Source organism: Pelodiscus sinensis, chromosome 11 (genome assembly GCF_049634645.1).
Source record: "Pelodiscus sinensis isolate JC-2024 chromosome 11, ASM4963464v1, whole genome shotgun sequence".
Taxonomy (NCBI): Eukaryota; Metazoa; Chordata; order Testudines; family Trionychidae; genus Pelodiscus; species Pelodiscus sinensis.
In genome coordinates, this window is record NC_134721.1 from 24,550,120 (window position 1) to 24,562,729 (window position 12,610).

Consider the following 12,610-nt stretch of genomic DNA (forward strand, 5'->3'; position numbering starts at 1 on the left):
CTCGCCCCGACCTCCGGGGCGAGAAAGCCCCGTTCGTAAGTGCGGATCCGACATAAGTCGGATCCGCGTAAGTCGGGGACTGCCTGTATTAAAAAGGAACTTTTCATTATTTCTCTGCAGATGATCTCATGGTTTATCATGGGCTCAACACAAAGAAAGTAAGATTTGACTGGCTATTTTGGGAGATGCAATGGAGAGTCAAGCATTCTTGTGGCATTACATTATCACCAGTTTGGGGAGATTTTGTTACTGTGTTTGGAAACATCCACCAGAGAGCATGACCAAATAATATAACCTGACTCAGAACACTATTTGCAGTATTGTGATAGCTATATTAAAGAGATAAGATGGGTGAGTAATATCTTTTTTTGGACAAACTTCTGTACATGAAAGAGACAAGCCTTTAAGCTACACAGAGCTCTTCTGAAGGAAAAGGAAAAACAAACTGTTCCTTCATAGTAAAAAGGTGTTCAACATTATCTCCAGTGTCCAGCTTTTGTGGTCCTTTGCAAGATAAACCTGTTAGTTTTGGATGGAGAATGTTATGGCAAAGTTTCTGGGTTTATTTTCTGAAGATCTCAGTGTGGCTCATCTCTTTCACCAACAAAAGTTGATCCAATAAAAGATATTACCTCGTCTACCTTGTATTACTCATGAAAGCTCTTGATATATTTGTTAGTATCCAAGGGTACATCTACACTGCATGCTTATTTTGAAATAAGCTATTCTGGAATAGTTATTCTGAAATAGCTTATATAGAAATAGAGTGTCCACACTGCAGGGTAGCCTCAAAATTAGTCCGAGACAGGCTTCCTTAATGTAGACTTGCTATCTTTATTTCGAGCCTCAGGAGGCACTGGGGAGGAATAACTTAGAATGGCTCTGGTGAAGGGCTATTTTAACATAGCAGTTCTGGAGCATCTACACATGCCTTATTTCGAAATAGCTATTTCAGAATAGGTGTTACTCCTCATAGAATGAGGTTTATAGATTTTGGAGTAAGTCGTCCATTATTTCAAAATAATTTGAAATCATGGAATGGCTGTGTAGACACTCGCATTGTTATTTTGAAATAATGCTAGTTATCTTGAACTAATGGTGCAATGTAGACACCCTAAAGTGCCACAGGACTGCTCATTTCTCAGAACAATTAGTAAGCTGAGTACAGGCAGTCCCCGGGTTACATGGATCCGACTTACATCAGATCCCTACTTACAAATGAGGTGAGGCAACCCCGCACTAGCTGCTTCCCCCCAGCAGACCAGGGAGACGCAAAGCTAGCACCCCTCCCAGCAGACTAGGGAGACGTGGAGCGGCTTTTCTCAGCAGACACCTCAGCTTGAGAATAAAGGACTGAGGGAAGTGAGGTGTGGGAGAATAAAACTGAGCTCTGGAGAAATGTTTGGCTAGAGTTTCCCCTACAATACGTACCAGTTCCGACTTACATACAAATTCAACTTAAGAACAAACCTACAGTCCCTATCTTGTCCGTAACCCGGGGACTGCCTGTATCATCACCAGTTGCAAAGTCAATAAAGATGTTCTAATTTCCCCTGCCTTTGATATTCACATTTGCACATCAAAAGCTATGAATGGGACACATCTAGCCTGACTCAATTAGCATCATTAACACTGGTCTTACAATTGATAGGTAACTGTTCTTGCTCTTATATATAGTCTGGATTCTATAATTTCAACTCATCTGACGAATGGGTTTTACCCATGAAAGCTCATGTTATAATATATTTGTTAGTCTCTAAGGTGCCACAGAACTGTTTGTTGTTTTTAATTTGGATACTGTTATTCAAATAAGGTAAAAATGAAATTAATAAATAAAATAATATTTGCACTTGTCTAGCAAAAAATTCATGGCAACACAGAATGAATAAGCTTCTTTTTGGATAGTGCCATAACTCCTGACAGGTACCTTCACTTTCAAAGCTCCTTTTCCATCACGAGATGTGGCATTCTCTCCCTATTAAATTTACACTATAAAGTGCTGCATCTTATTGCTGTTTCCATTTCCACTCCTTTAAATATTATTTTTCAGTTCTGCTACTTCAAACATGTTAAAAGTTTTCTAGTGAAGAGCATAAGGAACTAAAATAAAAAAAGGAGCAATAGTTCCACATTCCAGAGTGCCCGGATCTTTACAGTCCAGGCTTCCAAACAAATTGTTTAGATATGCTGGCATGCACTAAAATTCTGATTAGCTCCTACGTGCAACAATAACAGAAATCTGGGGAGCTACAGAGGCAACCTTGCATACAATACGGCATCTGGTCAACATTCCATATAATATTTCTCATCAACTTTATGCCACATGAGAAAAAGAAACACTTTCCACTGGGCTAACTACATACCTAAAGCCTTTTTACCCACAAAACCTCATGACCTAATAAATATGTTAGTCTCTAAGGTGCCACAGGACTGCTTGTTGTTTATAAAGCCTTACTAGTTTCACTTACACAGGTGTAAATGAAAGGCGGTTTATTGAAATTAATTGCATTACAATGGTGTTAAAATTGTATAAGTGAAAGGTGAAATACTATTTGCAAAGAATCTTCTGTCCTGGCCAACTACATGTTTGCCTGTTGTTAAACCCAACCCCGTATGTGGTGTTTCATTCGCTCTTCATACAATCACAACTTTGTAAAAATATGACATTTACATTGACTACCAGATTATCTCTATCCTATGGCCTATTTCTGCTTAGCTGCCAATGCTGAAACTCAATGGGCGTCTCAAGCACATATCTAATGGGAAAACGTGGATGTTGAGTCTCACTGAAGCTTAGACATTTTTCTCAAAGACCAGATGTGCCTCCACTAAATTTCAAGTTTGCTAAACTCTGAAGTGTTCATATTGGTGAGACACCTCAAGCTAATTTCAGAGATAATGTGTATGGTGGTGTTACATGTCAGTAAATGTGTGAGAGATGGGAAGAGGCCTCTAGGCCAAATTATGGTCTTGATTTCATTCAAGAAAAGCCAAGGTTTCAGTGGAGTTATGATGCTATTTCACTGGTATAACTAGAGCAAGGTCTTGCAGCAATTAAGCCTGAGGGTATGTCTATATTAGAAGCATTGCTGTGGTGCTGCAGCTGTGCTGCTGTAGCATAGACCTTTGCTACTGTGATGGAAAGGATGTAAATCCACCCCCCATAAAGTGGTAAGTAGGCCCATGGAAGAATTATTCTGTCAACCTAGCAGTATCTACACTGAATTTTTCACACCCTTGAGTGACGTAGCTGGGGTAATCTAAATGTTAGGTGCAGAAAATCCCCAAGTTGAATGTATTGTTGGGCTGTCCCAGTTCATGGCCTTCGTGGAGATTGCTGAAAGAAATTACATTCATTGTTTGTTTGTTTGTGTCCTGAGGCTAGGCCTTCAGGTTCAGTGAGAGCATGAAAGACACATTACCATTTCAGCATCTCCATTGAGGTGATTCAGGATAGCAGCTCTGGTGACTCCACCACAACCAGACATAAATCACAACATTGTCAATCCCATAAGGAGATGATAAAAATATTGTAAATGGTGACTCCATAATGACAAGGCTGAGAGAACCCAAGGAACCTATGTGGCCATTTGATAGATCAGCTAGAGTAGACAGACAGTACTACACAATGCCTTGATCAATCCTTTCCCCTTTATGCTGATCTATAATTAATTGACACCCTCCCCCACCCCCGCTGAACAGTTTTAACTCCATTCAACTTGCTATGGCCCTGACCTGATATGTATCACATGCTATTTCTTTTATAATACTCACCATGGTCATGAGCAAATACAAACAAGTTAAGTCCTGTCAGCATCTGGGCTAAGTCATCATAGCGGCCGCAGTGTTCCCCAGCGCCATGAACGATAAACACGAGGGCCCTAAATGGAGCATCAAGGTATAAAGCATTAACTTGGAAATAAGCCTACAAAGGTACTAGAGCTGTGGGTAAAAACAGCATCATCATTTTATTAACAAGTATCTCAGAAGTCAACAAATTCAAGCCAGGTCAGTGAGGGGCCTGAGTGGTATTTAACTGAGGGTACCATGGTGAGGAAGGAAGCAGATTATTCATAAACACCTGGGATCATATGCAAAGAAGAATAACATCAAACAAACCCCCTAACAGATGGCTTGATGGTAGCAGGCCTTGGACTGACTATAATGTGAACCAGTTGCAGACTAGAGGGATGTACTGTACTTTCAACCTAGCTCAGCATGATGCTGTCACAATGGAAAACTACATATCGAAATTGTAGTTAGGTCTCTCTAACTCTCCTTTTTCAGGCTAATTACATTCTGGACTGGACTTCGCTCGTATGGAAATCACAGGAAGTGTTGCAATTGGCTTCAGTGGGATCACGGCTAGGGCCTCGCTCTGCAGTTTCACCCAGATATTTTATTATTCATTTTCTGACTTAAATTGTTGGCTAACATTGCTGCTGTTAAATGGTTACCGGATTTAAAGACAAATATAGATGTAATCCGGAGTCCAGGACCTGAGTTGAAGTCTGCACAATGCTGGACTTGATCCCAACTTCAGTGTTTTTACTCATTTTCAATTTCAACCCAGAAACAGCTGCATTTGAGTGATGAGTGAAGTGATTTCTAGATTGTTACAGCAACCTTAGGCTCACAGAGTGTAAACCATTCTACAGTCCTTCTGTGTGAAAGGTGCTATATAAATGCTCATTATTAAACACTCAGAGTATGCCTACACTATGGGACAAAGTCAAATTAAGATATGCAACTTCAGCTACTTTAATTGCATAGCTGAAATTGAAGTAGCTTAACTTGGCTTTTAGCGCTGTCTACACTGCTGGAAGTCTTCTTTTGACTTCTTTTGCTCCTCGTGAAAGCAGGATTACCAGTATCAACCAGAGCGCCCCTCTCAGTCCAAATTAGCTGTCTTCACTAGACTCGCTAATTTGAACCCTGGAAGAGCAACCGCGGCATCTTTGATCTTCTCTGTAGTGTAAATGTACCCTAGGTCACCCCATCCATTAAATTGTAGTGTCACAAATCTGACTTGTTCATTTACAGGTGTACCTATCAGAGCACCTGGAACCACAGAAGAGAACATAGGCTGCTACCCAAGGCCTCTGTTGACTTAAAGGGGCAGGCTCTGTCTCAGCCCACCCAGGCTCAGAGAGGGGTTCTTCCTCCTCAGGGTCAGTGAGCGGCCAACTCTGCTCACTACAGGGACAAATAATCAAAAACAGGGTCAGGGGTGCAGCCAAAGTTTTAAAACAAGGATGGGGATATTGAGCAGAGAACTTTGGACAGCGTGCCACTGTCTAGGGAGCCAGTGGACGCCGCCAAGAGGAACACTGCCCAGATGCGTGAGACCAGAGAGGAACAGAAGTAGGCCCCACAGTCGCAGAGCACTCCCTCATCCAGCATCCTCCTCCTGGTATTGTAAGGTAACATTTAGTGAAATCTTCGACCCTATGTCCACAATGGTTTTGATACATCTGTAAAAGTTGTATTCACATCAAAGAACTGCTTTGATTTTAGTTATATTTAAACTTAGAGAAGATACTAGATGTAATAATTGCTGCCCCCTCCCGTTGATTAGCACACTCATTGCAAAATAATTGCTAACGGTAGGCAACTTGACAGACAAACCATTCGAACCAGACAGGCATCACTAAGAAAAGAGTAGATTCTCTAATAGCTACAGAAGATTACTCTGACATTTCACTAATACTAATCAGTAATGACAAGACCAGGAAATGTAGCATCCTTAGCCCATGGTGTTAGAGAGCATTTTATAGGTCACACTAGAGATTCCAATGACTTGTTATACTATACTAATGCCCTGAGTTAACATTTCCCTTAGAAAAGCCCAAATATGGCTTTAGAGGCATTGCTTTAGGAAACAAGCTTAAAATTTTTTCCTATAAAATAATAAATAATAAGTTAAATTATTGCATGAGTAAGAACTGCAGGATTTGGCCCATCCACCATAATTTTCCATTTTCTGTTACAAACCAGGTTTAGTTTTAGCACATAAGCACTATATTCCGTACATGCCACCAGTATAATGAGTCTGTGGTGCATATATTTTTATTTGTGAGCTGGTGTGAATCAAAACCAAATGCTTAGATTGACAGACAGAAGTTTTTTTACTATATTAAACATTAACAACTGCCCCTGCTCTGTAATCACCATGCACTCTTTCCTATCATAATGCTTGTGAAAAGGAAGAACTTCAGTTACTGCTGAGGGTATTCAGCACCAAAACATTTAAAAATTCTGCACACAGCATGGCAGTGGGTTTGACACCCAGCCCCAGTCACTCCTTGGAGGGGAAGAAGTAGTCCTGTCTTCTCCAGCCCAGCTTTAGGCAACAAGCTTGACTCCAATTCAGGGTAGGAGTCACTGGCTGGGGTGTCGTTGGCCCCATGGTTAATTTATCTTTCCACTGGTGGCTCTAGGTGTTTGAAATGATGTACCAGCACTGCCCAAAAGTGGTGTGTGACTGTTCTTGAAGTTTCCCTTTACTTCCCTGTCAGAAAGTCAGTTTTCTGTAGGGAAGCAAAGAAATCTGCAGGGGACATGAATTCTGCATCTGAGCAGTGCTGTGGAATTCTCAGAGAAATATACAGAACAGCAGATAGGAATGTGTTTTCAGTTTTTTCTTAATTTTTTTTTTTGTTGGGGTCATTTAATGTTAATACAGATAGACTGCAGGCTTTAGGGATTTGTAGGACTGCGCGTAGGGTTGCCAGGTGTCCAGTATTCTGCCGGACAGTCCGGTATTTGCGCTCTCTGTCTGGTAAAAAAAAAATCAGAGACTACTGGGCATGTGCAATTTTTCTGGCTTCACACCAGATGGAAGCCTGGCGTGGGCGGGGGGAGCAGCTAGAAGGCGGGGCCCACCATCGGCGCTAGGAGCCTGTGATTGCACAGAAGCCTGGTGGAGGCGGGGGGAGTGGCTGGGAGTCCCAGCCATTCCCCTTGCCCCCGCCAGGCTTCTATGCAATCACAGGCTCCCAGCTGAGAGGCGGGGCTGTGATCGCTGCTCTGGGCGCTTCAGAAATCTAGCCGCCCCCACAAGACTTCTGCGCAATCACAAGTTCTCCCCCCGCCCCTGCAAGGCTTCTGCGCAGTCACAGGCTCCCAGCGCTGATCGTGGCCCTGCCTCCCAGCTTGTGAGTCACAATCGTTGCTTATCCCATGTTCCTTTTTTTTAATTTTTTTATTTTGCTCGACTGGTATTTTTTGGGAGACCATCTGGCAACCAAAAATGGCCCTGACAATCTCAAACAACTGCAGGGTTGGCCTCATATGAAATTGGTCTTAGTGTGTGCCTTCATCTCCAATTGTAGTAATTGTGCTGCTAAGACTTTTTGGAAGTGACGTGTCTTGGGTAGAAGCCAGTGTTAACAGCTTGAAATGCTTTTCTGGTGAAGACTCAGTTATGCCTGAACCATGTTAATTTCATAGGCTTCATAAGCTCAGCCAGAGAAATGTTTGTGGTGCTTTGGAAACTTCAAATGACTCTGGATGCAGGATCTATAGTTGCTAAACTTTGTGACAAAACACCATTTTGGCCTCAGTTCAGCAAGGGTGGGTGTAATCGCAGTGAAATCACTGAGACTACACATGTGCATCAGGGCCTTGATGAATCATGGTCATTATGTGTGGTAGTGGTATGATTATGCCATTAGTCAGACCAAGTTGGTGCATGTTTGGTAAAGGATTTTTTAAAATATATCAATTTAATGTTTATCTGGCATATTTTTGTAGCTATCACAGCAAAAGTAGATCTCAGCTTTCAATGCTTTGAGCACCTGGATACCTACCATTGTAATTGCACTGCCTATAAAATATTATTTATTTTACCCAGTGATTTAAAATACACTGGTATCAACTCTAGTGCACTATGATTCCTGTGCCAGAGGAATGTTGTTGGGAATGTTTTCAATTCTGGATCAAAGCCAAGGAAACTGCTATACTCAGAGTCTGGAGGAGTGGCTTTGTTGGAAGAGTTCGTGTCCCCACCCTCCACCAAGGCTAGAAACAAATGTTTCATACCATTAGGAAAATAGGATTCAAGTCCTGTTGGTCCATGAAATATACTTTCTTGCATTATTTTATTCATCAAGAGAGAGACCACTAAAATTATGAACTAGGCTGGGTGTGGGAAGCAAGACTAGAAGCAGAATGATGTGCTTGTAAGGTCCCTTATCATGTGACCAGGCTGGGCTAACAACACTGTAGTGGGACCTGAACACATTCTTTTAGGACCACAAAAAGTCTCCATGCCCTGAAATTGTACAAGTAAACTGAAGAACAAATTCACCTTTATACAAGTTCACCTTTATACAAGGTTATACAATTCACCTTTATACAAGTAAACTGAAGAACAAATTCTTCCTTTATACTATCATAAAATAACAAAATCCACAAGCCAATGCCCCAATTCAGGAAAATATTCCTACTCAGGGCAGTACTTAACCACCCACTAAACTTTAGCAAACTGCCTAAGCCCCATTCAAGTTAGTATGACTTATTAAGCATATGTTTAAAGTTAAGCACATACGGTAGTTAAAAGATTAGTTATAGAAATGTAGCCGTGTTAGTCTGGTGTAGCTAAACAAAAAACAGGACTATGTAGCACTTTAAAGATGTCTTTAATAATGATGGTCTGCAGCACATGTATAAAATGCTTTCCTGAATTTGGGCCCATCTACTAGACATGGATATCTTTTTTTATATATCATTGTCATCATAGTCAGAATGACTTTAAAGCAGACTGACATTTGCAGTTTGAAAACTTGAAAATTAAATCCCCTAAAGAGATACAAAATCAACTAACAGAAAGTTATCTGGCATGCTGGAAAATTACTGAAAGGAAATACTAGATTTAGTTTTACTGCTCTACCTGATTTATTAACCCTCTCGTAGCTGAATCAGCCTGCCTCTTAGAAGTGAAAAAAAGTTAAAACCTATCAATATTATGTCTTACAGTAATGGTATTTTCTAAACTACCCAAGAAGTGAATATTTAGTTAGACAAAGGGTGAAATTCTTTTTAGCTCATTGGTCCATTTTCAGGGCATGGAGACTTTTTCTGGTCCTAAGATATTGTGTTCGAGTCCCACTAAAGTGCCAGTAGCCCTGCCTGATCATGAGATAATAGATATTACAATCAATCACATCATATCTGTAGTCTGCAAAGAGTTAAATTATTTAAACAAACTATTACATTTTCTATACTTTTACTATTGTATTATTAAAATTGCTTATAGCACCATAAATTTGCATGCTACTTCACAGATCCATTCCATGCTCCACTATCGGTGGGACTCATACCATTTCCTATTAAGGTTGCCTAAAACTTTCGATTATAGGACTCTGTTTTCAGTTGCTTAAAATTTTGCCAAACTTTAACCATTTTGACTGAAATTTTCCCTGCAGGAAGTCTAATGAAAAATACATTGTTTTGCCCAGGTTAAAAATTTCTGGATACCTGTCCCTTAGGCTATGTCTAGACTGCAAGCCTCTTTCGAGAGAGGCTCTTTCGAAAGATACTTTCGAAAGAGCCTCTTTCGAAAGAGAGCGTCTAGACTGCACGCGGAACTTTCGAAAGAGCAAGCCGCTTTTTCGAAAGAAAGCACCCAGTGAGTCTGGATGCTCTCTTTCGAAGAAGCCCTATTTACATTCAAGAACGCCTTCTTTCGAAAGAAGCACTTTCGAAAGAAGGCGTTCTTCTTCGTGAAATGAGGTTTACCGCCGTCGAAAGAAAAGCCGCGTTCTTTCGATTTAATTTCGAAAGAACGCGGCTGCAGTCTAGACGCAGGTGAAGTTTTTTCGGAAAAAGGCTACTTTTCCCGAAAAAACTCCTGAGTCTGGACACAGCCTTAGAGAAAACCTTGAAATTCAACTAGGAGTTGGCCTTTGTGTCCAGGATGTGTCTTTTATTTCCTGGCCAAAAAGAATGGGAATGAGAAGCTTGAGGAGTGAAGTCTAGGACTGGTTAGATTAGTAGAGTGAAACTGGGCTGAGGAGCCATGGGTGGGGAAGAGAAGACAGAGACACATTGTGGGGCATAGAGTAGAAGGGTTAATATTTGCAGGAGGAATGGGCAGAAAAGTCAGTTCCTCTAGAGCAGGGGTGGGCAATAATTTTCACAGGGGGACCACTTAATGAATTTTTATACTGGTCATGAGCCGGCTTCACACCTTCCTCCCTCCCCCAAGAAAGGGGCAGGGCCTGAGGTGGAAGGGGCAGGGCTGGGGAATAGCCTCCCCCCAGCGTTTTCTGGGGCCAAAGGATTTGTAGTAAAAACAGAGCAAAGGGCTCGCGGCTCCCGGCCCTGCTGCTACCGCATTGCCTGGCAGCTGCCCAGGGTTGTTATTACTGTTTAAATAGCTCGCAGCTCCTACTCCTGCCAGGGTAGTACTGTTACTGTGAGCTGTGAGCCATTTAAATAGGATCTTGCTGCCTGAGCCACTGCCTGGATATTCGGTGGCACGGAACGCAGCCAGGTGCAGTCCGCAGGCTGGATCAAAGTGTTAGCCAGGCCAGATCTGGCCTCCAGACCACAACTTGCCCAACCCTGCCCTAGAGAACCCTCCTACTAGAGTCAGGAATGGAATCCAAGATGCCTGGAGCTATGTCTACCCTACGGGGCTTTATCGGAAAAAGGTACACAAATTGTGCTCTGCAATTGGCGTACCTTTTTCCGATAGTTTTTTGGAAAGAGGCTTTTCTGAAATTTGTTCCGTCTACACTGGGCCAAAGTTCAGAAAAAAAAACGTCTTTTGGAAGAGCCCTTCTTCCTCGTGGGAGGAGGAAGACAGGGCTTCCAGAAGAACGTGTCCGCTCTTCTACACACACACAAAAAAACCCGGAAAAACCCTGTAGTCTAGACATAGCCTGAGTTTCATCATTCTTCTGCTTGCAGCAAGTATCAGTGAAACCCGGTGGCAAAGTGTCCCATCCTCCTCTAAGGGTGTGTCTAAACTACATCCCTCTGTCGACAGAGGGATGTAGATTAGGCACATCACTATTGCAAATGAAGCGGGGATTTAAATATCCCACGCTTCATTTGAATAGAAATGGCCGCCGCTTTTTGCCGCTGTGGCACTTTGCCAGCAAGAAGCGGCAGTCTAGATGGGGATTGGTCGACAAGGAAAGCCTTTTCTGACCGATTCTGTAAACCTCGTTGCATGAGGCATAAGGGATCGATTGGAAAAGGCTTTCCTTGTTGACCAAGGGGTGTAGTTTAGACACACCCTCAAGTGCTGGTCCACACAGTGCATAATAACCTGCGATTGCTAGCAGTAGCTTGTGGCAAAGGTTTGTGTGGTGGATCTAAAGATTCCAACCTGCTGATGAACCTGGTAGATATCAATATGACGCCACATAATGGAATTTCTTTTCTTTTTTCAGTTTGCTTTTTTACAAATCTAGGAAATTACACAGAAAAGCTATACTAAAAGAATATTATTAAGGCTGCAAAGTCAAATGCTCAAGAATTAGGAAATGCCAGAACTAAAGTTGTTTGGCTAGCCTTAATCCAGTCTCCTGGTGAATTAAGCCATTATTATACAATTGTTAATTCCATGATCATAAACTATTTTTACCAAAGGACACGCAGTTCATTAGATGAGTTGGAGTGTGTTAAAGGAAATTTCCCTGCTTTTGATATTCACATCTCCACATCAAATGCTGGACCTGTTCTGGAATAAATCAGGATTGTGTAGTAAAGGAAGCTGTTGCCTTATTTGCAAGCCTAGGACAGGTTGGTTTGGGTGGATTTCACATATTTCACAATTTGCGGAGGTGTGAGGAACGCATCCACCACGAATGGTGAGGGTTTATTGTATATGCTAATTAATGTTCGCAAAGCCCTCTGAAACTATAGTGATGAGCATCACTGAAAATGCCATGAGGAAATTAAGACTAAAGACCTACCCCCTCAATTAAGGGAGAGGAAGAGTTAGGTTCAGGTTGCATATGTGAGACAACAGATGAAAAAATAGGAATAAGAGAGAGGCCAAATCTTGAACATCAAGGATCCATAGGGGAACACCGAGCAGAGAACACCTGACAGCACACCCCACTGCTCAATGTCATCTGAAGAGTCAGTGGATACTGCCCAGAGGAATGCTGCCTGGAAGCATAATCGTAGGAGGCATCCGTTGGACGGTGTGTAGTGAATGAGGCAAGAGACTGTAGGAAAACAAAGGATGGTCCCACAGCTAAGGCAGATGAATGTTGCCCTGGAGAACTAAGTCTATCCCTGTTTTTGCTACAGATTTCCTATGTGATGCTGGCCAAGTCAATTAAACCAAACTTTCCAAATAATCACTAATTATACATTCCTCATTTTAGGAGTGCTTGACTTTATACCTTGGGATCTGATTTGCAAAAGTGCTGAGCCCTTGCAGCTGCAGCTGAATACAATGAGAATTGTGCTTTGAATGTATAAAATGCTACATGCTAAGTACTCTAAAAAAATCAGATCTTAGGCATCTGAGACTGGGCACTCACTATTAGTGGATACTTTTGTCCAAAATCTCTGTGTCTCAGCCCCCACCCCACATGTAAAATGGGAACAATACCACTTTCTCACCTTATGGGGTGTTGTGTGA

The 12,610-nt window shown here is 41.9% G+C and overlaps 1 protein-coding gene across 5 annotated transcripts in view; it reads right to left on the bottom strand.

The window, feature by feature from the left end:
- MGLL (monoglyceride lipase) overlaps nucleotides 1-12,610 on the bottom strand; it is a 128,159-nt gene that overhangs the window by 67,436 nt on the left and 48,113 nt on the right. For all 5 annotated transcript variants that reach the window (XM_014572069.3, XM_075938805.1, XM_075938804.1 and 2 more), the window contains one exon: nucleotides 3,775-3,881. In XM_014572069.3, coding sequence (XP_014427555.2) covers nucleotides 3,775-3,881 — 107 coding nt within the window. The remainder of the gene's footprint in view (nucleotides 1-3,774; nucleotides 3,882-12,610) is intronic.